Source organism: Octodon degus, unplaced genomic scaffold, assembly GCF_000260255.1.
Source record: "Octodon degus isolate 3935 unplaced genomic scaffold, OctDeg1.0 scaffold00001, whole genome shotgun sequence".
Classification (NCBI taxonomy): domain Eukaryota; kingdom Metazoa; phylum Chordata; class Mammalia; order Rodentia; family Octodontidae; genus Octodon; species Octodon degus.
The window spans coordinates 38,316,607-38,342,335 of NW_004524577.1; the positions used below are offsets into that span (position 1 = coordinate 38,316,607).

The following is a 25,729-nucleotide window of genomic DNA, read 5'->3' on the forward strand; positions in this document are numbered from 1 at the left end:
TAGCTGTTCCGACCCCGCATAGCTGTTCCGACCCCTTGCTATCTTTTCAAGTACTGTCAAGGATCCAACACAGCGCAGTTTATCACAATGTGCTGTAACCTAGAGGCCACTTCTGGTGCCACCAGACGGTTCTTGCCACATTGGGGGCATTCTTGCTTTTCCTGTTTGTTCGTTAGTTTCTCAAAACATTTCTGAAGCGCTAATAACATGCCAAGAAAAATTTTAGGCACCGGGGATACCACAGCAAGAAAACATCACTGTTTTCAGAACTAGAGGGCAGGATGGAGACTTTAGTGGGTCAGATGATAAGCAGAATTTCTTCTGCGCTTGCGCTAAGTGCTATGAAATTTACCATAGCCGATAAGTAAAGAGAAGGGTAGAAGGAATATCATTTTTAAAGCAGATGGTCAGGAAACATCACAGAGAGGTGATTTTGAGCAAAGGAGGTGTGTAAGTTAGTATCTGCGTGAGGCCTTCCAAGTGAGAACAGGGAAGGCCCTGAGGTGCGTGGCTTGCACGTTCTAGAAATAGCAACCCCTTTCCCATCTTTCCATTTCTGGCCTCCACTTTTCCTTTCTGTTCCTGTGTCTTTGCCTTAGAACTTCCTCTGCCTGGCCAGGCAAGGTGCCCGTGACCCCACCATTCAGGGGACTGGCACAGGAGTGTTGCCGTGACTTCAGAGACAGCCTAGATGCCATCTCCAAAAGAAAAAGAGCATTTTCACCTCTAGCCTGCTTACAGTTAGCTCAGCCACTTGCCATGGTGTCAGTCGGACCAAAGAAAGAGTTTCAATTTTTGGGTTTTTTTTTTTTTTTGCGGGGTGAAGTCTTGTGTTTCTGGAACTTTGAAGTTTTAAATCTAGAAAGTAATACTGGGAGACTCGTGTTATAAATTCACAAAAACTATTCTAAATATGGTGGGGGAGTGATCAAAACATTCTGTAAAGGACAGAGAATAGTGACTTGGGAAGACAAATGTGGTGAGGTGTGTTTTGGTTTGAAATAGGAACGGCTCCCCATAGGAGACATTTAGGCCACTTGATCCGAAGCAGCCTGCTGCCGGAACGGCTGGAGTCTGTATTTGAGGCGGAGGGAACAGCGCCAAGATGCAAAAGTGGCAGCGAGCCTGACGTATTACAGGAAAACCATCTGCAGGTGGAGTTAGAGAGGGAGAGTGACAAAAGGAGATCAGAGGTCTGGAAGGGGCCAACCCAAGTGCGGGTGGAGGGGGAGCCGCGTCTGTACTGAGAGCTGACGGGCGTGCATCTTAAAGCCAATCCAGCAGCTCTGGTGGCGTGTGCGTCCTCACAGGGCCTGGCTGCTCAGGTTGTATCGTTTGCTCTGATCTATTCTCTTGGCACTTACTATTTTAGTTTATTTTGGTAATTGGTTCCTTGCTAATTGTATTACACTGGAGTAAAGCCCCATGAGAACAGGGACAGGGTCTTACGCACAACCCAGCTCCCCTTTGGGTCCCTTGGCAGATTAACCTCTTTGCAGATGAACCCGCTATTGACCAGAAGGGAATTAAGAGTGCCAGCAACTCAGAGGAGGTGTCTTAGTCATGAATATCGCTGTTTGATGTAACACACAGGGCAGAGTAAACGGAATACTTTCTAATAGAGTACAGGGCAACATGAAACTGATTCTGGTAGGGTTTTTTTTTTTTTTTTTTTAATTAGCTGAGTTACCTTAAGGTAATGACTTAGTTTATCCATTTTCATTTTCAGTATAATAAATATTTTTGAGAGGCAGCTTTATGTGTTATGTTGCCCCATAATTTCATTTATAAATTTGGTATGCATAATACTTTTGCCTTGGATGCTGTACACACTGTCATCCCTCCCTCCAGTTAGATTTCCAGTAACCTCTACGATCGGAAGCAAAAAACCAAAACTTACGAAAAGAGGGCTGGATGTGCTAAGGAAAGGCACTGTCAGAAATCTTAGGCCCGGGGTGGGGAGATGGCTCAGTAGAATAAGTGCTTCCCTGGCAAGCACAAGGGTCTTGAGTTCAATCCCTGGTTCTGCAAAGAAAAAAAAAAAAGAAAAAAAAAAAGAAAAGAAAAGAAATGTTAGGCCCTTTACTTATGGGATCCAACATTATTCCGTGGCCTACTGACTTCAAATTGTACTCAGAGTTAGAGTTATCAATTTAACAAGATGGAATGTCTATTTTCTTCTGGCATCTTCAGTCTCTCCTGTGTAACGGCTTAAAGCCTGGGGCGGAAAGCTGTCAGGTTGGCATTCTGGAGTGGCCGCCAGCCGGGTGTGGTGGTGCACGCCTGTAACCCAGCTCTCTGGGATACCGAGGCAGGAGGAGCTCAAGTTTGAGCCCAGCCAGGGCAAGTTAGCAATTTAGGGCTAGAAATGTAGCTCAGTGTGAAAGCCTCGTGTTCAATCCCCAGTGCCACCAAAAAAGAAAAAAAAAAAAAGCTCAAAGCACCTTCCAAATCCTAGAATTATTATTCATACTGGTTAAATATCATATGTCAACATGTTTGAGAAAGAATTCAAAAATGACAGGCCCTTGTTTAGCTGTTATCTCTGTGGTAAAATGTCATAATTGCTACAATTCTTTAGGTCATTGATCAAAATGAAAACGTGCCCACATTTAGGGACCCTGATTTCCACCTAGTGAATATGACAGAGGTACATGTTGTATATTGTTACGGCAAATTGAGTATGTAAGCCGAATGTTACAGATTAATTGTGTGCCGAAATTTCATGTATTGAAACTGCAGTCCACAGTGTGGCAGTATTTAGAGAGAAAGCCTCTAAGTGAGTGCTGAAGATTAAATGAAGTCCTGTGGTGGGATCCTGGTGTACTAGAGCTAGTGTCCATATCGGAAGCACCTGAGTGTCAGGTCTCCATGAGGGAAGAATGGAGAAAATCCCATATGAGGGTACAGCACGCCCCCTATAAAGCAAGGGAAGGTGGCCCAGAACAGAACAGAACCTCTACAGCTATCAGCTTGCCCTTGTATGTGTCAGCCTCTGCAACTATGACAAACCAAGTTTTGTTAAAGCCACGCAGAAGTCTGTAGTGTTAGGGCCGGCGGCGAGGTAGCTCAGTGGACTAAGCGTCTGCTTGGCTAAGTGCAGGGACCCGATTTGATGTGCACCAGCCTCGCCCCTGGGCCCGCTGAGCCAGCCACTGAGACCAGGCCAAGGAGGCTAAAGACAGGAGGATCACTATGAGTCCAAGCTGTGTAGTGAGACCCTGTAATAAATACATTTTAAAACAAAGTCTGTGGTGTTTTGAGCAGACATTAGAGTTGCTCAGCATGGCGGCCCAGGCTAAGGCAGGAGGATGGCTTCAAGTTCAAAGCCAGCCTGGGCTACATAGTGAATTCCAGGACAGCGTGGACTACTGTACACAGTGAGACCCCGGAGAGGGAGAGGGTGATTTGCTAGATGAAAGAAACCCTGAGTTTAAAAAAATTACAGGGGCCAGGGAGATGGCTCAGTGGAATAAGCGCTTCCCTGGCAAGCGCAAGGGCCTGAGTTCAATCCCCGGTTCCACAAAAAAAAAAAAAAAAAAAAATTACAAAACTGGAAAATATTAAATATTGATATATTTTCTAAAAGGTTGATCTATATTAGTATATATACTGGTGTTACTGTATCTAATGATTTCACAATAGCTAAATTCTTTTATAATGTGGCAAGCAAATCAATAGATATAACCTATATAGAAATTATTTGGATTCTTAGTAATTTTGAAGAGAGAAAAGAGGTGATGAGATGAAAAGTTTGAAAGTAGCATTTAGTCCTTCCTTGTTACTCATTGTTAGCTGACTGAGGAGATAATAACATTTCTGTTGCCTGGAACAAACTTGACAACTTTAGTGGATTAAGTGGCTAGTGTACCCCTAAAATATTCCTGGAACCTCAGCATGAGATCTTATTTGGAAATAGAGTCTTTACAGTTATAATTAAAGATCTTGAGATGAAATCATTCTAAATTTAGTTTGGGCCTTAAATCCAATGACTGTTGGCATGAGGGAAATAACGAGGAGATGTGGATGTGAAGAGGCAGGGCAGGAAGGTGGTGTGGAAGAGTTGTGACTACAGCTGCGTTACCAGCAAGCCAAGCAGCGCTGGGGCGAGCATAGCTGGAAGGAACGGTGTCTTGCCTAAAACCCGCCGAGGGAACCTGGCTGTCCATATGTTGATTTGGAACTTCTGTCCTCCAGAATTATGAAAGAATAAATTCCTGGCATATTCACAGATCAAATTTGTGGTGATTTGCTGTGACAACTTTAGAAAACTAAGCTACCTTTGGACTTAAGTGTGAGGAGAAAAGGTGGACCTCCTGCCTCCTCTTCACGTATCATCTCACTTTTGGGGAGGAATACTTTCGCTTTGGAGTTACCCAGCTGTGCCAACCATCTGTTAGAATCCAGGAAGTCTTAGAGCTTCCTCTCAGGGCCAGAAAGAAATGCATCTGATTAAAAAATATGAAGATGAACACAGGCTTAACCTAAAAAGAAGGCTTTGTATTTTAGGAGAAAGTAATTAAACTAGAAGAATGGTAATTTGTAAAATAGTTTAGATGGAACATTGCTAACTGCTGGATTGACTCATTTGGTGAATTGAGGGGTGATGCTGCAATTAAATACTCAATGCTTAGAAAAATTTTAGAGAAAAATTAAAATAGCACAATGGATATTAATTATTAAATGGCCTTGACTATTTGTTGTCTATTATATACAGGTCCCAAAATTTATAGTTTCAATTCTTCAAATGATGCTGGTGGTCCTGCGAATTTGGATAAATCTATTTTGAAAGTAAGTAACCGAGTCAATTCAAGAAATATACTTTTTTTTAAAAATGACATATTCTTAAATATAGGAAAACAATAGAATATTTTAAATAGTAATCGAAGAGCTATTCTTATTAAATAGAAGTAAATTGTACACATATGTTGAGAGCTTCTAAGAAATTAAGGAAGCTCTGGATAAGTTCCAAATTTCTAAGCATGGTGTCTGTGTGCTCTCAGGTATAACTTAGAGTACTTTCCCTTCCTCCTCTGTCCACTACTCTTCTCCACTTCAAGCTGTAGTGCATGGGACATTCTTTGCTCTGCCAAATGCCACCTGATTCTATGACTGCAGACTTTTTCCCAATGTGTTCTCCACCCAGAATGCCTCACTTGCTCCTTGTACTTACTTATCTCTTGACCCTCCTCTTTAAGGCCTACGTAACTCGCCAGGTCAGTTGTCTTGGATCTGTCAGCCCTGAATACATCTTTTTAAAGTGTTGTCATGCTGGGTTATAATTTGTTTCTTTATATGTGTTTCCTGGCTGGGCTTTGAATTCCTAAAGTACATTTTTGTATTTTATGGTAGGCATTCAATTAAGAAGTGATAAAGAGAAGGTATTTTTGCTGGTAGAAGTTTACAGGTAAAAATGTGGAACAACCGTGCATAAGTAGCTAATAGAACAAAATGAGAATTAAACTCCGGTCAGAGGATTTTGTGTTACCTATTAATTCTATTATAGATATAATTTTTTTTTTTTTTTGCGAAACTGGGGATTGAACTCAGGCCCTTGTGTTTGCCAGGCAAGCGCTTATTCTACTGAGCTATCTCCCCGGCCCCATAGATATAATTTTATTTTTATTTGATATTCCCCTTTTTTAGTGTAGCATTCATTCTGTCAAGCTTTGTGTTTGTGTTGGTTTACATTAAAGCAGATTTCTGGATTTCATTCCTACAGATTTGGACTCATCATGTGTAGGGTGGGGTTTAGTAATCTGTCTTGGTCATAGCAATCCAAGGTGATCCAAGGACACTGTCTTGAGATACTGACCTTATAGAAAGTTTGGCTTCTAATTGCTGCAACTTTCTGGCTTAAACAGGTGGTGATTAATAACAAGCTAGAACAAAGAATTATTGGAGTGATCAATGAGCATAAAAAGCAAAATAATGACAAGGGGGTGATTTCTGGAAGACTTACGGCCAAAAAATTACAGGTATTTTTCACACTTCTTAAAAAAATTGCTTAGTTTTAGTGTGTGACATTTTTAGACAGCTCTACACGGGATAAAAATGGTATTTCCAGCTTCCATCAAGATCTCATATAGATGGCTTGCGTCTCCAAGAACAGAATTGTGCCTGGTATAATTTCACACGATGAAATGATGATGTGAAAGCTATTTACATTCCCCAAGTTGCGTTATGCGTTTGACCCTGCTGAGTCGTTCACTCACATTTCTTGCGACAACGGTCCTACAAAGTAGATGTACTTGGCCTCTATTGTTTCAAAGAATTGAGGCTTGGAAAGATGACAAGTTATAGCCTAAAGTTAGTAATCAATAAAGAGGAGAGTGAGCAGAGCTAAATTTGAGCCCAGTTCTGCCCCACTGTAAAGATCCTACTGTCGAGAGTGTATCAGAACGCCTTATAGAACGGTGTCATTGAAGCTCTGCTTTCAACAAAAGACTTCCTAAGTGTTCATTCATAGGAAAAGGCACTTAGTGGCATAGCATGTAGCTATTAAAAGTGCTGTAAAGAGTTGCTAATAATTTGAGAAGATGCCTAGGTTCTAATGTTAACTGAAGTGTTTTATACAAAAGTATAAGAAAATAAGTAAACCTACTACATAAAAAAGAGTATCTTAAGATAATAAAATTATTTGTAATTCCAAAAATCTCACTATATTGAATACATTTAAGTTTTTATTTGGGGAATGGGAAGATGTGTATATACGTTTTCCTCTGTGTGTGAGTGTGTGTGTAGGGCTGGTGCTGGAACGCCGAACTCAAGACCTTATGCATAGTAAGAAAGCAATCTACACCTCCTCTACACTCCCCCAAAAAAAGCTATTTTAAAGAATAGTATTTGGTTAGTTTCTGATTGAAAAATGGATGCAAATAAAATTAAGTGTAAAAGAAGAAAAAATGACAGGTGGGTTTTTTTGTTTTTTTAATGTTTTCTTTCCATAGGATTTATACATGGCTTTACAAGCCCTTTCATTTAAGACGAAGGACATTGAAGAGGCCATGGCCAGCACGCTCTCGCATGGCGGTGACCTTCACTCTGCTTTGGACTGGCTCTGCCTAAACCTTCCAGATGGTAAACCATTCCGTTGTTAAATTCTTCCAGTTTCTGAAACACTTTGAAATAATTGTTTTGGTATTTGTATCATCCTGGTGACTTGTACTTAAAACTTTTCACCATCAAAAAGAAAAAAAAGAGCCGGGGAGATGGCTCAGTGGAATAAGCGCTTCCCTGGCAAGCGCAAGGGCCTGAGTTCAATCCCCGGTTCTGCAAAAAAAAAAAAAAAAAAAAACTTTTCACCATCGTAATTACTTACTTTTGACATGTTCTTAATTTAATTCTTTATATTCTTCTTAGAGGTTGTGGTGTATGCAAGAAATTTCTTTTTGTGTGTTGCTTATAAACAGCTGTTGGGGTCTGGGGAAACGGCTCAGGGGCAAGCTCTTGCTTTGTGCCGAAGGCCCTGCGCATGATCCCAAGCATCACAAAATTAATTAATTAATTTTAGAAATAAATGACTGTAAGCAACTGCTTATGGTTATTTTACAATACACATACTTTGCCTGTCTAAAACCTATTCGGAAGGCCAACCAGATAGCTCAGTGGATTAAAGCACCTGCTTAGGCAAATACAGAGACTGGATGTGGTGATGTGCACCCATAATCCCAGCTTTTGGGAGGCTGAAAACAGGAGAATCACGGCAAGTCTGATCTGTGTAATAAGACCCTGTAGACCCTGTTCTAAATACATATATATGTACACACATACTAAATACATATCATACATACATACATACATACATACATATATACATACATATATAAAACAAACCTATTAGGCTGTGTCTTTTGGGGTTTTGATGTAGAAATTGGGGCTATCCTTGGATATAAATATTTGATTGAACAGAGAAGCATGGATTTAATCTTTTGCAAGGGTCTAGACTACAGAAAGCTTTTGTGACAGATTAAGAATACATTCCCCTTTGAGAAATTAAAACAATTCTGAGATTCTCACTCCAGAAAAAATGGATATTATCAAGAAGTCAGTCAATAACAAATGCTAATGGGGCTGTGGGGAAAAGGGAACTCTTTTCCACTGGTGGTGGGAGTGTAGACTGGTATAACTAATGTGGAAATCAGTGTGGAGATTCCTCAAAAAATAGGATTATAGGTTCCATTTGACCCAGCTGTTTCCTTTTTTAAAGTATCTTCCCTGGAAGAATTAAAAACATACAGTGATATATGCACTCCCATGTTTATAGCAACACAGTTCATAATAGCTAAATGTTGTAAACCACCCAAATGCTCATCAGCTGAGGAATAAATTAAAAGATGTGATTTTGTAATTCACTTAGAATATTGCTCAGCCATACAGAAGTATAAACTTGAGACATTTCTAGGAAAATGGAGGCACCTAAAGACCATATTTTTAAGTGAAATAAATTACTCACACGTGTGTAAATACCGCATTGTTTCCCTGGTATGAGAAACCAGAGTGTAAATAAGGACCAAAGTGCATAATGGGCATTGTGAAATAGGAAGAAATTGTTCAAAGTGGGCTCTAAGGAGGTTGGAGGGGAAAGGAAGGAAGGGAAATGAAAAAATTTTAAAAGAAGGATAGAATGGAAACAAAATCTATAAATAAGGAGGGGAAGCAGGTGGCTGAAGAGAGGAGGGGATTGGAGAAAAAAGGAATCGATATCTCACATACGGGTACAATTCTCTGGGACGAATATGATCATTATGTGCATCTAAAGTGTACCAATAAGTTTAATAATAATAATAAAAGAATACTGCCAAGTGCTGTAACAAAGCCAAAGAATGGGAGGGGTAAAGACCTTTTAATGAAAAATTGGGGAGCCTGAGAGTGAGGAGGAAATGAGTTGCAAATACGGGGTGGGCTAGCTGTCACCTGAGGAGTGTGCCCGTTTCTGGCTCGGCAGGTACATCCAGGGTCCTCACAGGGTTTCTAGGGAGATGAAGAGTAGAAGAAAAATCGGTATCCTACGTCGTGGGAGGGCTTCCTGTGTGCTTAGCAAGTACTTGTGTACTTTAAGTATTATATGCATGTTAATTTTCAACACAGTCTGTTTTATCTTAAGATGCACTTCCTGAAGGATTCAGTCAGGAATTTGAAGAGCAACAACCTAAAAACAGGCCGAAGTTTCAGTCCCCTCAAACACAAGCCCCTGTTGCACCTCTACCGCAGATTAGAACCAAAAAAGCGGAAGAAGACCTTAAGGTCAAGGTAAGTGAAGAATTAAACTTGCAAAGCTATGCATAATCAGAATGAATCCCTTGTATTCTTAAGAATGTGAATATGAGGTTTCTGTAATATTTTTACTTCTTAAAAATGACTAAATGTATGCCAAACTTTTCTACGACTGTCGACCCCAGTTTTCTATTACTGCATAACTACCCATCCTAAAAGGTTGTGGTTTGAACTGACTGTATTATTTCTCATGACTTTGCAGTCTAGGCCGTGTTCAGCTGAACATTTCTGTTCTAAGAAGTTGCCTGCTAGGCCTGCGACATCATCTCAGTTACTCTTCTCTTGCAGCAGCTCGGGCAGCTAGCTGGCCTCTCTCCCGTCCTCACATTGTTCTGCAGAGTATCTCCCTCAGGGCACTCACACCCCTAGTCCCAGCATTGGATCCTGAATGAATCACCAACTCCAGAAGCCGCCCCATGACCGCATGAGGCTTTGGGCGGCAAGTAGACACAAACCATAACAGACATCTGTAGTGCCTCCTTACTCCAGGAGTTGGGACTGTGCCAGAGGCAGCAGGCAGCCTTTGTCTGTGTGGTCACTTGTACGCTTAGCTTGGACGTCTTCCCATATGATGGTCTCTGAGGAGTCTGACTTGTAATGTCAGTGCTGTGTTAAGTAGTTGTTATACCGTGTTGGTTGGGAACTAGGAAAAGAAAAGCTCTATGCCCAGCACAGATACAGTGTTTTCTGAATATTTTGTGAGGGTTGGCTAAATCCACAGATATAGAGGACTTAGATATTTAGAAATGGTGCGCTCCTGTGTACAAATTCTTAGCAAGGCCCTGCGTTGATGTACGCAGCTCACACAGCCGAAGCCGGCATCTCTGCAAGTTACAGGAGGCTGCGGGCTCCGGGAGGCATCGTCATTAGGGCATCGTGCTCTGCAAACGAGCCAGCCACGATGGAAGTATACTTAGGACACTCCTGCTTTAAAGGGACAACACTAGTTTGTAACAGTGTTACTCCAAGCATACTGGATTTTTAAGTTTACAGTGCTTAAAATAGTGTTGCATTTAGCTTATCCTTCACTGAATAATGAAGACTATGATTTAGGGATTTTTATGTGTCTACTATTTTTGTAGCAGAAATTATAAAAGCAGGCCCTTGATAGTTTTGACATTTTCTTCACTTCAGTTTTTCAGATTTTTTTTCTCTTTCTAGCCAAAAAAGGAAGAAAAAAATGTGGAAATAAATATGAAAGAGTGGATTTTGAGATATGCTGAACAACAAAATGAAGAAGAAAAGAATGAAAATTCTAAAAGTTTAGAAGAGGAGGAGGAAGAGGAAAAATTTGACCCCGTGAGTAGAATGCGTGGGTTCTAGCTGAATACTCTCAGGCAAGATATTTAACATCTCCTTAGTTTCTTCATTTATAAATTGGATAAATACTTATAGGGACTGATGTGAAAATTAACACATAAGAACTTGGAGCCTGGTACAGTTGTGCCCGCAATTATTGCAATTACTTGAGAGTCTGAGGCAGAGTAATCATAGGCTCAAGGCCAGCCTGGTCACATTTGAGTTTGTCTGGGGTCTTGCTACATATTCCAGGCTGACCTTGAACTTGTGATCCTCCTGCTTTAGTCTCCTGAGTGCTGGGAATACAGGCAAGTGCCACCATGCCCAGCAACAACTCCCTGTCTTTAACAAATGAAACAAAGCTCAGTGTGTGGCGCTGGGTTCAATCGCCATTACACTACCAAAAAAAGGTTTACTGTGGCCCGTGGTTTTGCAGCAGCAAGCAGAAATCCTGAAGTGACCCCAAGGATTTAGAGGCAGATTTACTTAACATTGGACGGACATGACAGAGTCAGTTGTCCCTCAAAGTGTCAGGCCTTGAAGGCCCAGGGACGGAGGCTCTTATGGTGCTGCAAAAGAGGGAGTAGAGTGGTCGAGTAGTTGGCTATCTCTGATCGGTTCTTGCACTATGCATCACAGTGACCAGCTGTTTCTAAAAGATAGAGGCAACCAAAACTGCAACAGGAACTGTTACCCTGGGCAACTAAGAAACTGAAGTTTGGCTGAGAAGGCTGTTTTCTTCTTCTTTTTTTTTTTTTGTAATCTAGGGAAGGGTCTACAGGGTGTTCAGGGTCTCACTACTAGATTGGATTCGTAGTGATCCACCTGTTTACAGCTTTCCAAGAGCTGGGGTTACAGGCACGCACTACCATGCCCAGTCTCAATTGCCATCTGAGCACACCCCGGTGGCAGGGCCAGCACAGCAGGTCCAGAGATAGAACCCCTGCCCCTGCATTTAATCCACTGAGCTATTTGGCCGGCCCTTCTTTTCTTTTGTTTTCTTTTCAGGGAGCTGTTTTCTATACAGTTTCATTGCATTGTTGGTTGGCACCATTGATGAAGGGCCTGTGGTAGTGCAGAATATCACAATGAGAGTACAGAGGGGAAGGGCTGCTCACCTCATGGTGACTAGGCAGTGAGATGAGGCGGGTCACCGGGGTCCAGCAGCCCCTGCCAGGGCATTCTTCCAGTGGCATAACTTCCAACCAGCAGGCCCCTACTTCTGGAGCAGTGATGGCAAACCTTGTAGAGCTCTCAGCAACAGCACAGCCTGCGGCAGCACATGTGCCACAGGTTTGCCCCCACACAGACAATGGAGTAGGTCCTCGAGGTTCTGTCACCAGAGGTCAGCAACCAAGCCCCTAGCATATGGACCTCTGGGAGAACATTTAAGGTTCAGTCCTAACAATTAAGAAAGCAAGTTCTAGGAAGAAAATATTGCAATATATGTATCTGATAAAACCCTTCTGCCCACTGTTACATGCAGAACTTTGTAAAGTCAGGTACATCCAAAAAAAAGTAAATATATGGTTAGTACTAGTCATTGGAAAAAATGAAAATAAAAACTACACAGACATACCACTAAATATCCATCAAAATGCTAAAATTTAGAAGATCAGCAACACCACAGGTGAGGAGAATGTCGAGTATGCTGATGGGAGTACGTTAGATAGGCACACACAAAGGTAAAAGTTGTTAGTAGCAAACAGATGAGTTTACCTGAGACTAGAATATTTTCATGTCCAGCAGATAAATTTGACAGGTTTGGGGGCAACAATTTGATATTTCAGGTCAGGTTTAACAGTTTTCAAAGTGGTTTGGAATATTGAGTAGTGTTAAGGTGATTGGCAAAGCTCTTCATTTGAATAGCTACTGCACATGTTGAGATGTGAAATAAGGACTTAAATGGGAAAGGAAGACAGATATTTTCAAGCCACAATCATCAAAAACTTGGTTATTTACTAAATATAAAAGCTAAGGAACATTTCTCAAAAAGGAAAGTACAATAGTAAGCACATGAGAAGATGCTGCACATTAGAAATTATCAGGGAAATGCAAATCAGAACCGTTGCAAGACACCACTTTTCATCCGCTATGATGTTTACTATCAAAAGTAGGAAAAAAACAGTGTTGACAAGTTGTGGGAATTAAAGTCCATGTGCAGCTTTTCATCTTCCGGTTCCAGGCGCTTGGTCGCCGCGGTTTACAGTGCAGTTATGGCCAAGTCCAAGAACCACACCACGCACAACCAGTCCCGAAAATGGCACAGAAATGGCATCAAGAAACCTCGGTCACAAAGATACGAATCTCTGAAGGGGGTGGATGCAAAGTTCCTTAGGAACATGCGTTTTGCCAAGAAGCACAACAAGAAGGGCTTCAAGAAGATGCAAGCAAACAATGCCAAGGCCATGAGTGCACGTGCCGAGGCTATCAAGGCCCTTGTCAAGCCCAAGGAGGTCAAGCCCAAGATCATTCCAAAGGGAGTAAACCGCAGGCTCGCTCGACTTGCCTATATTGCCCACCCCAAGCTTGGGAAGCGTATCCGTGCCCGCATTGCCAAGGGTCGCAGGGCCTGCCGGCCAAAGGCCCAGGCTCCAGCCAAGGCCCAGGCTCCAGCTTCTGCTCCAGCCAAGGCCCAGGCCCCAGCCTCTGCTCCAGCCAAGGCCCAGGCTCCAGCTTCTGCTCCAGCCCAGGCTCCCATAGGTGCTCAGGCCCCTGTGAAGACTCCACAGTGAAAGCCTCTTACTGCTGATGTAAAAACAGAAGGACTGGGGTGCCATCTGTGGGGGGCTGGTGTCCTCCTGTGCTCTTTGTACAAATAAACCTGAGGCAGGAAAAAAAATAAAAAAAATAAAAAAAAATAAAGTCCATGTGCAGGGGCTGTTGAGATGGCTCAGTGGTCTAAAGCACCTGCTTAGAACAAGCTTAGCAAAGCACAGGGACCGCGGTTCAATCCCCCAGCACCACATGCCAGCCAGCCCCGCCCCCTGGTGGGCTGAGCTGGCCACACACACACATACATAATAAATAAAAATTTTAAAAAATAAAAAATAAATTAAAAAAAATAAAGTCTATGTGCACTGTTAGTGGGATGAAAAGTGGCACAGCCATCATGGATCAGGTTAGCCCTTACTCAGAAATTAAAGTCAGGGGCTGGGGGCATAGCTCAGTAGAATAAGTCCCGAGTTCAATCCCTGGTACCGCAAAAAAAAAACAAAAAACAAAAAAGTAAAGTCAGAATTACCATTTGATCCAGAAATTCCTTTTGGGGGTGTACACTTGAAGGAACTTAAGGCAGAGTGTTAGAAGAAATATTTATATACTGTACTTGTGGCCACATTGTTTACAATAGCCAAAGTGCAGAAGCAACCCAATGTCAACCGGGAGATTAGTGTGTAAGCAAAATGCTGTGTACAGACAGACAGTGGAGTAGGGCACAGCCTTCGAAAGGAAGGAAACTGGCACCTGCAACCTCGAGGGCTGGCCTTGAGGACATCCCACTAAGTGAAATAACCCTGTTACTGGCTGACTCCATCTAGATGACATGGAGCACCTAAAGTAGTCCAGTTCACCTAGACTAGTGGTAGCTGTGGCTGAGGAACGAGGTTACTGTCACACCGCATCATCATAGCATTTCAGTTTTGCCACATGCAGAGAACTGTAAACATGGACTGTGGTTGTAATAACTGTGCAAGGGTACAAATGCATTCAGCGCCGCTGACATGTGCACTGACAGTGGTGAGGATGGTACGTTTTGTGGGAAAAACGTCACTAAGGAGGCGAAAGAAGAGATGCAGAGGTGGAGGAACGGCGGTATCAGTGGCTGACACAGGGAGAAAGAAAGGATGGCTGTAGTTTTGGCGGATTTGAGAAAATAACTCGGTCTCCTGTTGCCCCCCCGCCGGCTGGCTTTCAGTGCAGAACAGCCCACAAATCCAGAACACACACTTGTTTGTCTGCTCTTTTCTACCTTTTAACAATTGTATTCCAGAGCTGCACTGTGTGTGCCACACATCTTTATGTTCATAACCTACTGGACTTTGTTAACCTAAGGAAATAAAATAGTAATTTAAGTTAAACTTCAGTTCTTTCTAAGTTTTGCTCAGTAGAATCATGTTCTTGAGTTTTGTGATAATCTTTTTTCTCAGGCGCTTTATTGTTTCTTTTTTGTCTTACTTTCCCAGTGTTTTATTTCTACAGAAAAATTCCTAAAAGTAGATTTGCTGGAACAAAGGCCAAAGTTAGATCATAGTCATTTTACTTTATTCTGTTCCCTGAGGTGGGGGCCTCATTACTCGACTCAGGCTGATCTCAAACTCACAGTCTGCTTCCCCCGACCTCCCAAGAATCGAGGATTATAGGCAGACACGACTGTGCTGATCTAGGCCATAGGTTTTGGTACAACGTATTGCCCACAGATAAAATAATCTTGGTCTTATTATTTCCTCTTCATCTGGAACAGAACGAAAGGTACCTGCATCTTGCAGCAAAACTTCTGGATGCAAAGGAACAAGCAGCTACGTTTAAACTAGAAAAAAATAAGCAGGGCCAAAAAGAGACTCAAGAAAAAATAAGGAAATTGCAAAGAGGTAAATATTTTTAGATTCTTAGATATGGAAATGTTACTGTCTCTTTAAAACATTTCTATTCTCTCTCCTGTTTATATCTAGGTTTTGGCTAACTTTGTCTATAACAACCAAGTGAGGGGCCAGCAGGATAGTTCAGCGGTCTAAAGCGCCTGCTTAGGCAAGCTTAGGCAAGCCCTGGGACCGCGGTTCAATCCCCGGTACCGCATGCTGCGCCAGCCTTGCTCCCCAGTGGACTGAGTTGGACACAAAAATAAATAAAATAAAATAAAAGACATTATTAAAAAAAAAAAAAACCAATACAGTATACAAGTGATACTGTATACTCAGTGGGCCATATGAACACTATTCTTTAACTCTGGTGTCACAAACACAAGCACCAGAGACAGTGCAGAAATAAATGGCTATGTTTCAGTCAAAATCTATGGACAGTGAACTATAAATTTCATATAATTGTCACATAGCACCAAATACTTTTTAAAAAACATTTGAAAATGATGGAAAATATTCTGGCTTACAAGCCATCCATAAACGTGCAGTGGAATGAATTTGGCCTGCATGCAGGTTCCCCAACTTCAGGTTTATTTTTATTTTTATTTTTATTTTTTTGGCAGAACCGGGGATTGAACTCAGGCCCTTGCGCTTGCCAGGGAAGCACTTATTCTACTGAGCCATCTCCCTGGCCCCCCAACTTCAGGTTTATATCACAAAATGCTGTCCCTAGTCATGAAGGAGACATAACTATAATCTCATAAGAATTTTGAATGAAGATTTTTTCAAGTCTATTAAATGTATCAAATACTTTGTTTTTAAAGTTTCTATATACGTTATAAAAGCCAGTATATTGTTTATGACTTTTAGCATAGATTCCTTATGGGAATGATTAAGTTACTGGCTATAAGGAGAAAGAAGAAGTTATGTTTTTGAAGCTACTTCTACCAAGTAAAAAGGCATAAGCACAGCCACATAGCCAGGCGTGGTGGCCCAGACGTGTGCCTGGCACTGTGGGAGGCAAGGCAGGAGGATGGCGAGTTTGAGCCTGGGCACCTTAGACTCCTTTTCAAAATAAAAAAGTCACAGAGATGTGGCTTAGTGCACAGGCCCTAGGCACAATCCCCAGCACCACACATAAACCAAAAAAAGAAAAATCTAGAAATTAATGTCTTTTTTTCTTGGTAGAAATGGAAACTTTAGAAGACCATCCAGTATTCAATCCAGCCATAAAGGTATCACATCAACAAATTGAAAGAAAGAAGCCTCCTATAGCCACAGACGGGGAAAATACTTTGGACTTTAATTTATTTGAAAAGTCTACACCTGCTGCCGCCGATGAGAAAGGTGATGTGAGGGCAAGTGGCTGGGTTGTAACTTAGGACTGCGTATCAAGTTATGCATTACTACAGAGCTCATTACTTTGCATTTTGGTAAGCTATTTAAAATGGTGGTATAATTACACATTCTTAAGTTTTGTTCAAAAAATAAGCCAGGAATAAGAGCCTGCCTGGCAAATGCAAGGTCCTGAATTCAATCCCTAGCACCAAAAAAAAGCCAGTTCCCTATAATGAATGTGGTCATATGGACACCTAAATTGTACCAATAAACTTAAGTTTTTTTAAAAAATTATTATTTTTTAAGTAAGCCAGGCATGGCTGTGCACACCTATAATCCCAGAATTCAGAAGGCTGAGGCAGGAGGATCAACTGTGAGCTTAATGCCATTCTGGGCTAATCGTCCAAAGCCAGCCTCTACTACACAGAAAGACCCAGTCTTAAAAAAATATGTATAGATATAGATATATTTTTGTATGTATATACATATATATACAGATAGCTATATAACTGTAACTTGTATAGCAGTTTGTAATTACAAATATCTTGTCACCCCAGTCTCATCTCTCTCCGGTCCATTCTCCAAACTCATAGTAGTTATCTTTTATGCAACAGGGATCTAAATGTGAATTTTCTATTTAAAAACCTGTTTTATTACTTTTGTTTGACATGCTAGAGATCAAACCTAGCGCCTTACTTCTGCGAGGCAAGTACCCGCTCACTGAGCCGTGTCCTCACCAGCTCCTATTGACACTTGAATGACTCTGAGCCTACTGACATCAGTGTAAGGCCAGACTCTGTCATGGCACTCGCGATCGTTTGCATCCTGCCGCGATCCACCTTGCTACCTTCTTTTCCAGCTATGTTCACCATTCTTCAAAGTACCTGTCTCTCGTCGCATTACTTCACTCCTCCTGCTACCCCTTCTATCGGCCAACCTGTCCCCAGGGTCAAGTAGCTTAGTACCTCTTCTTTAATTGTTTACAGATGTAAGTGATCGTGCACGGCTTTGTGCTCTTGAGTTAATTATTGGCATAGATTATATATTTACATATTATAGTTCAGACCTGAACCAAATTGTCTGTTTTAAAAAGTACTTATTGGGCCAGCAAGATAGGGGACTAAGTACCTGCTTAGGCAAGCACAGGGACCATGATGCAGTCCCCAGCACCACATGCCTCATTGGCACAGCCCTTGGGCACGCTGAGCCAGCCACCGAGTTCTGGTGTGGTGGCACATGCCTGTAATCCCAGTGCTGGGGAGGCTGAAAGCAGGAGGATCACTAGGAGTTCGAGCTGTGTAGTGAGACCCTGCACCAAATACATGAAATAAATAAGTATGTAAGGTACGTAGTCTTTCAGTAATATTTCTTGAATTCTTGTCATGCACAATAACAGGTACTATATGTACAGTAATGAACAAAATAACCCAGTCTCTGCCTTTTTGTTGTGTGTAGCCTTAATTAGGAGAATGAGCTTTAAGTATACACAAAAATATGTCGAACTGTGATGTGTATCATCAAAGAAAATTGATTTTTAATAATAGAGATGTCAGGGTGGCTGTTTTGGATTGGGCAAGCCTTTCACTTCTGACAGATGATTAGATGTTACCCTGGTGACAAGTTGGGGGACAGACCCTCCAAAGAACAGAGATAAAATATTAGAAGCCTAAAGTGAAGGCTGGCTGTGGTGCCACTCGGGTCATCACAGCAGTCTTGGAGGCCAAGGCAGGAAGATCACAACTTGTAGCCGTGTCCTTGCTCAGGCTGGGTTACGAACTCTGTCCCGAAGATAGATCCCAGCCCCATGTGACAATTTTTGAATAATCCATCATTGTCTTCCATTTTAGATAAAAAGAAAGACCCTCATGATGTAAGAAATTTTGACTATACTGCTCGAAGCTGGACTGGAAAGTCTCCCAAGCAATTTCTAATTGATTGGGTCAGAAAGAATCTTCCCAAGAGTCCAAATCCTTCCTTTGAAAAAGTTCCAGTAGGTCGATACTGGAAATGTAGGTATGTTTTCTGGTTAATAGAGTGAACTTTGAAAAAATGTATAAGAAAGCCTTTTTGTTTCAAATGAGTTAAATAAACATTTAGGAAACACTAATTTCACATTTCAAGACTATGGGGGCTGGGGAGGTGGCTCAGTGGAATAAGCACTTCCCTGGCAAGCGCAAAGACCTGAGTTCAATCCCCAGTTCCACCAAAAAAAAAAAAAAGACTATAGTGCTTGTAATCCCAGCACTGAGGAGGTTAAGACAGGAGAATCTCTGCGAGTTCAAGACCAGCCTGGGGGCTAAGCAGTGAGCACAAGGCCAGGCCTACCTGCATAGCGGGATCCTGTCTTGACAAAAAAAAAAAAAAAAAAAGACTATAGTGCTTATAAATCATTATTGAATACAGTACCATCAGTGGAAATATTTAAATAATACAAATTTAAGTTCGGTCTTAATGAATTTCTAACTTCATTGATCTGATCTCTTCGATTTAAAAACAAATTTTGGGGGCCAGGAATATGGCTCAGTAGAATAAGCACTTGCCTGGCAAGCGCAAGGGCCTGAGTTTAATCCCTGGTTCTGCTAAAAATAAAAATCAAAGCGAATGTGTGGCTTCTTTGCAGGGTGAGAGTGATCAAGTCCGATGACGATGTCCTGGTGGTGTGCCCCACTATCTTAACAGAGGATGGCATGCAGGCTCAGCACTTGGGCGCGACGTTAGCCCTTTACCGCCTAGTGAAAGGGCAGGTGAGATTTTTTTAAGATTAGATACTTTAAAAATATTCATGAAATGATGACTATATGATGGTATACATAGAGATGATAGGTTTAGCCTCACTAATCCAACAGTCTGAACTCTGAAATGCTGCAAAATAGGAATCTCTTTTTAGCACCAGCTTGATTCCACAAGTGGAAAATAGTGTACTAAAGAACTGTCATGAGCAGAAGTATTGTATAAATGCTTTAGGCTATATATATATATATACATATCATACTGTATATCTAAAACATAAATGGATTTTTGTGGCTAGACAAGTCCCATCTCTAGGACATCTCATCACGTGTGTGTAAGTATTCCAAAATGCAAAGCACCTTTGGCCACAAGAATTTTCCATAAGTGATGCTTAATGTATATTAAAACTGTACATAAAAATGTATGTATGTGTGAAAGGTACCATTTCATTATGGCGCTCTGTGCTGGTCTCACGGACCGCTGCTTCTGATGATTTATACTTCGGCTTCCTTTCACCTGTAAACACAGGTCAGTCTTCCTTGGTTTAGGCAGCAGGTCTGAAGGACCATTTGACTGGTCCAACTTTTGGTCTGTACTAATTTACAGATTTAAAATACTTGTGCAAGGTGATTGAATTAAAGATAATTTTTAAATTTTTATTTTTTTTGTTACATTGTCATTAAACTTTAAAACACTAGACATTGGTTCTAGTTTTCAATTTTAGATTATATTAGCAATACAGTGCCAGTCTAAGGTAAAGTTAAAGTACTACTGGAAACAGCCCTCTTAGAGAACACAATGCTCTCTTTTCAAATTTAGACTGTCAACATTTTGTTTTCATAATAAATGTGTATATTTTTCCTCCTAGGAAGATTTTGATACTAGTTTAAATGCAACTCTAGTTCTTTTTTAATTTCTGCCATTCAAAGTTCTTAAGGTCTTTATTTCTCTCATTTTGCAAAAACATTTATCATAAGCCATATTTACTTGGTAAAAGTAACTATCAGTGTCAGAGATTGTTCTGGGTTCTTCTGTAGCACAAAACTGGAATAATTTAGTTTCCATCTATTATGGTTGATTGAAAGTATTTTGGCTTATACAATTAACAAAATCTCAAAAGTTGCTTTGTATGTTTTAAAAGAGTCTTACGGGTCATGTAACGGTTTGTGTCGCGCCGTTGCAGAAGTAAAGAATAAATGTGTGCTCACTAGTACTCTGCTCTGTGAATAAGCACTTTGCGGACACTGTCTGAAAGTTAGCCCCAGACGGTGTCTACGAGGGAAGTACTGTCGTGGTCACTTCTAATGCAGCGACTGAGGCCCCTGGGGGCTGAAAGTGTTCACCAAAGGCTGCGTAGCTAGTAAACCAAGAGACGTACTGAGTATGATGCGCTCATGAACTTATATTATTGTACGTATTAAAGTAAGCACTTACTAGTTTGAGTCAAATCATATTTTAAGAGAATATAACTGTACTTCTCAGTTCCAGTCTGTTGAGTTTCGATACCCACCAGTAACAGTAAAATCCTGCTCTGTCTTCCTGTGTAGTCCGTGCATCAGCTACTCCCCCCCACTTACCGGGACGTCTGGCTGGAGTGGAGTGATGCCGAGAAGAAAAGGGAAGAATTAAGTAAGATGGAAAGCAACAAGCCCCGTGATCTTTTTATTGCCAAACTTTTGAATAAGTTGAAACAGCAGCAGCAACAACAGCATACTGAAAATATGAAAGAAAACTCGGACGATCCTGAGGAATCTTGGGAAAATTTAGTTTCTGACGAGGATTTTTCTGCTCTGTCCTTGGACTCTGCAAACGCGGAAGATTTGGAACCTGTTAGAAACCTTTTTAGAAAGTTACAAAGTACACCGAAGTACCAGAGACTGCTGAAGGACAGACAGCAGTTACCCGTGTTCAAACACAGGGACGCGATTGTGGAAACGCTCAAACGGCACCGGGTGGTAGTTGTGGCGGGGGAGACAGGGAGCGGCAAAAGCACTCAGGTCCCGCACTTTCTGTTGGAAGACTTGCTTCTCAGTGAGGGGGGAGCGAGTAAGTGTAGCCTTGTGTGCACCCAGCCGCGAAGGATCTCCGCAGTGAGCTTGGCCACCAGGGTGTGTGACGAGCTGGGCTGTGACGGCGGCCCCGGAGGACGGGTAAGGTGGCGTTCCCTGCCTCGCCGATGACGGCTCCACGTGGAACTTGCCGTGTAGGGCTTCTGGTGGTTCATGAGCATAAGCAAGCACTTTTCAGGTTTGCTTTGAGAGTATATTATGCCACTTTATATGAAAAAGTTTATCAGTAATTTTGTCATTAATATTTCATATATAAGAAAACTTTTATAATTAAATATGCAAATATACTACTCACTAAATTGAACATTGGAAACATATGGACAAACTCACATTTTACTCTGATGTCATATAGCCCATGATTCTGTAAGTCTTTTCTGTGGAATGCATTCCCAAATGATACTCATTCTTTCAGTGAGAAGATAGGGAAACAGTATAGGTTAGTATACTAGAAAATTTTTCAAGCCCTGTAGTTAAAGAAAAAAAAATGGAAAAAGTACACAGTTGCTGCCCTATAAGGAGCAACAGTTGTGTACGCAACACCAAGGAGAGGCTGCAGGACTGAGGAGAGGACAGTGTGAGGGAACCACGGCGGCCCTGTCCCCTCACGCAGGAGGCCCCCTCCTGTGCTGCCCGCTGCTTTTGGTGTTACAGGATAGACAGAAGCTGCTGTAAAGTTTTGTATCCGAGTACCTTGATATTTGCTCCAAGATAATTTAGTGAAAATTTAGCATGTGTTAATGTTTTTCCAATCATATTAGTATGTGAAGCCAGGAAAAAATCTTTTTGCAACACCTGAAAAGAATGAAAGCCTTTTCTGTTTCTTTTCTGTGGTATTGGGGATTGAACTTGGGACCTTGTGTTTGCTAGGCAGGCGCTAAAGCCACTGAACTCTCTCCCTAGCCCCAAGTTTTTCTGCTTAAAATCACCAACACAGGGACTGGGAAGATATCTCAGTGGTATAAGCACCTGCATAGCAAGTGCAAGGACACAGGTTCAATCCCTAGGACCACATGCCATGCCAGTCACCGAAACCAGGCATGCTGGTGCACACCTGTAATCCCAGTGCTGGAAAGGCAGGAGGATCACTAAGAGTCCAAGCTACTTAGCAAGACCCTGTGCCAAATAATAAATAAATAAATAATAAAATCACCAATATGGATTTTATAGTTTCATATAAATGGTGACCATAGCAAAATACTTTTGATTTTTTTTTTTTTTTTTTTTTTTTTTGACGGAACCGAGGATTGAACTCAGACCCTTGTGCTTGCCAGGCAAGCAATTATTCTACTGAGCTATCTCTCTGGCCCAGAAAAATACTTTTGATGATAATGCATTGCGCTAGCTAGATTTACTCAGATTGCGCCATATAGTAAGAAGATGGGCACCTGCGCCTTGTACTTTTCAGCTTATTTCCCAGATCACGTGAGAGACTGTCATGGCTCTGTGTTCTTCTGCAGAATTCTTTATGTGGATATCAGATCAGGATGGAGTCTCGTGCTAGCGAGTCCACCAGGTTGCTTTATTGTACAACAGGAGTTCTGCTAAGAAAACTCCAGGAAGATGGCCTCCTAAGCAGTGTGTCTCATGTCATTGTGGACGAGGTGAGTAGATTCTGTAGTCGTGTCCAGTTAAATTCTGAACATTATTCAGATAATGTTCCTTCTAGTACCACTTAATATTTGATGCTTATGAAATGCCAGGTATTTTACCTAAAATTGTTTAAAGTTCTCTAAAGAGTGTCTCATGTTAATTGATTTATTCTGTAATACTGTATTATTTGCCACATGCTTAATGCTATTCAAGCACACACCATGTGCACATGCACAAATTTATTTAATTCTCCCAGCGACCCAGTGAACTAGATATCATCTTTATTTTACAGTTGAGGAAATCAAAGTACATAGAGGCCGAATAGCTTACCAAAGGCACATATCCAGTAAGTTTTGCATGTGAGAGTTCAATTCTAGGCATTCTAGTACTCCTGGATGCTTTTTTCTGGTCTATATCTCTCAACTACTATAGTTAAGTATAAAGAATCTGCTTTAACTCTTGCACCATCCAAAAATTATCAAGATGTCATTTTTCATATCTGGTATACCTTTTGATACACCAAGCCTAATAGGAATGCACACTTAAGTTGAGTTATACCTACTTTAACATTGCACTTATACTAAATGGCGTGATAGCCTACTCTTTTCTTTCTTTCTTTCTTTCTTTCTTTCTTTCTTTCTTTCTTTTTTCTGTATTTTTTGGAAAGGGTCTACAGGTTGTTCAGGGTCTCACTACTAGATCAGACTCATAGTGATTCTTCTGTTTACAGCCTCCCAAGTACTGGGATTACAGGGGTACGCCACCACGCCCAGTCTTAATCGCAGTCTCAGCACGTCCCAGGGGCGGAACCAGTGCAGCAGGCCTGGGTGTGGAGCCCCCAGCCCTTGTGACTGCTTGCAGGCACTTTAATCCGCTGAGCTATTTGGCCAGCTCTTTAGCCTATTCTTATAAATGAATTTACGTGTGTATAATTTTTCAAGAAAAAATACATGGCATATCTGTTATTCAGAAATTGGGGCTGGGGAGATGGCTCAGTGGAATAAGCGCTTCCCTGGCAAGTACAAGGACCTGAGTTCAATCCCTGGTTCCGCCAAAAAAAAAAAAAAAAAAGAAATTATTAAAAATTTCTCTGATATTAAGCTTTTTGTGACTTAATTCTCTAAGTTCAGAAAGCAGAAAGGAAAAGTTTATTCATTTTATCTTTGTTAATAGACTAAATATAGATTATTTGGTTATTTTCCTCCATTTTTAGGAAATACCATAGGAAAAAAATTGTCTATAATTACATAATTCAGGAAAGAATAAGCCTAGTATTTAATTCATGTATTTATATGTATTTAATATGTCTGTTCACATCATTAGGTACTCTACAAAAGCATGAATTTTAAATAGCTTTATGTGGTGTATACTTTGAGTAAACCATGATTTATTGAATCATTTTCTTGCTGTAGGACAAGGTTAGGTAATGTATTATTAAACAGACAAATGAGAAGAACTGATTTTTGCATAAGGAGGCTTTATTCCAGGCCAGCAAGACAGCACAGTAGACTAAGGGCCTGCTTAGACAAGTACAGGGACCCAGGTTCAATCCCCAGCACCACATTCTGTGGCAGCCCTGACCCTGGGCACGCAGACCGGGTATGGTGGCATACTCTTATAATCCCAGCACTGGGGAGGCTGAAAACAGGAGGATCACTACGAGTCTAAGCTGTGTACTGAGACCCTGTACCAAATATGTAAAATAAAATTTTTGAAAATTAAAAATTTCAAAAAAGAATTCATTTTTCATTAATGGGAGAATAAGTTATGCAGTTCTCACTAACATGTTCAAAAGAAAGAGGTTGGAATGCTGCCATAGCGGGGCCCTGCTCACCCCACGGATGCCCCCTTACTTTTCTTGCTGCTGAGACAAAATACCCGGCACCCAAAGTTACAGGAGGAAAGGCTTGTTTGGCTGGTGGCTAGGCTGGCTCCAGAACAGCGTGACGTAGCAGAGGGGCATCACAGAGGACAGACAGCAGCTCATGGTTGGCCGTAGGTAGCAGAGTAGCAGGCAGGGGATGGCCACAGCTCTGTCTACCCCTTACATCTTCCCCAATGCACTCAGGGCAGGCAGCACTCTCAGCCTTAATCCCAGTGCCCTCGGTCCCAGCACTGCACCATGGATCAGTCCCGGCGTCACACACTCTAGATCCAGCCACCCCTCAGAAAGCCCCACCTGTGGCCACGTGAGGCTTTAGGGGACATCTAGGCACAAGCTGTAACAGATGCAGGGAGAGGAGGTGTCACAGTGGTAGCTTTACATGGCCCAGACCTAGATCTTACCAGTGACATCAAGGGTCAACCTGAGCCAATGTAATAAATATGTTTCTAATGAGAAACTTTTATTGCTAGGAAGTTGAAATATTTGTACCAGCTAGTCTGCCACAAGTTCTCTTAGAATTTTAAATTATTGGGGCTGGGGAGATAGCTCAGTAGAATAAGTGCTTCTCTGGCAAGTGCAAGGGCCTGAGTTCAATCCCCGGTTCCGCAAAAAAAAAAATAAAATAAAATAAAAAAGAACTTCAAATTATTAGCAGGAAACTGTTTGGTAAATATAGATGAATTTAAAAATCAGATCTGCCAGAGAGATAGCACAGTGGCATAATCTCCTGCTTGGCAAGCACTAGGTCCTGAGTTTTATCCCTGATATACCCACAAAAAAAAATAAATCAGACCAACTGACCGATTCCTGAAGCATTGTTCTTTGATAACTTGGCACCAGCCGTCAGTAGTCATAACCATCTTCAGGGTGATGGCCGCGTCTTACAGTGCAGGGAAAGCAGCCGCAGGGACAAGTTTAAGGACATAAGCGAGGTTGGGATACTTTTTTTTTTTTTTTTTTTTTTT

The 25,729-nt window shown here is 41.5% G+C and overlaps 1 protein-coding gene across 1 annotated transcript in view; it reads left to right on the forward strand.

Moving 5' to 3' along the window:
• Dhx29 (DExH-box helicase 29) overlaps positions 1-25,729 on the forward strand; it is a 57,649-nt gene that overhangs the window by 5,976 nt on the left and 25,944 nt on the right. The window contains exons 2-12 of the mRNA XM_004623223.2: positions 4,718-4,791; positions 5,865-5,978; positions 6,951-7,080; positions 9,107-9,252; positions 10,438-10,575; positions 15,038-15,164; positions 16,341-16,499; positions 18,338-18,503; positions 19,111-19,234; positions 20,768-21,370; positions 22,747-22,890. Coding sequence (XP_004623280.1) covers positions 4,718-4,791; positions 5,865-5,978; positions 6,951-7,080; positions 9,107-9,252; positions 10,438-10,575; positions 15,038-15,164; positions 16,341-16,499; positions 18,338-18,503; positions 19,111-19,234; positions 20,768-21,370; positions 22,747-22,890 — 1,925 coding nt within the window. The remainder of the gene's footprint in view (positions 1-4,717; positions 4,792-5,864; positions 5,979-6,950; positions 7,081-9,106; positions 9,253-10,437; positions 10,576-15,037; positions 15,165-16,340; positions 16,500-18,337; positions 18,504-19,110; positions 19,235-20,767; positions 21,371-22,746; positions 22,891-25,729) is intronic.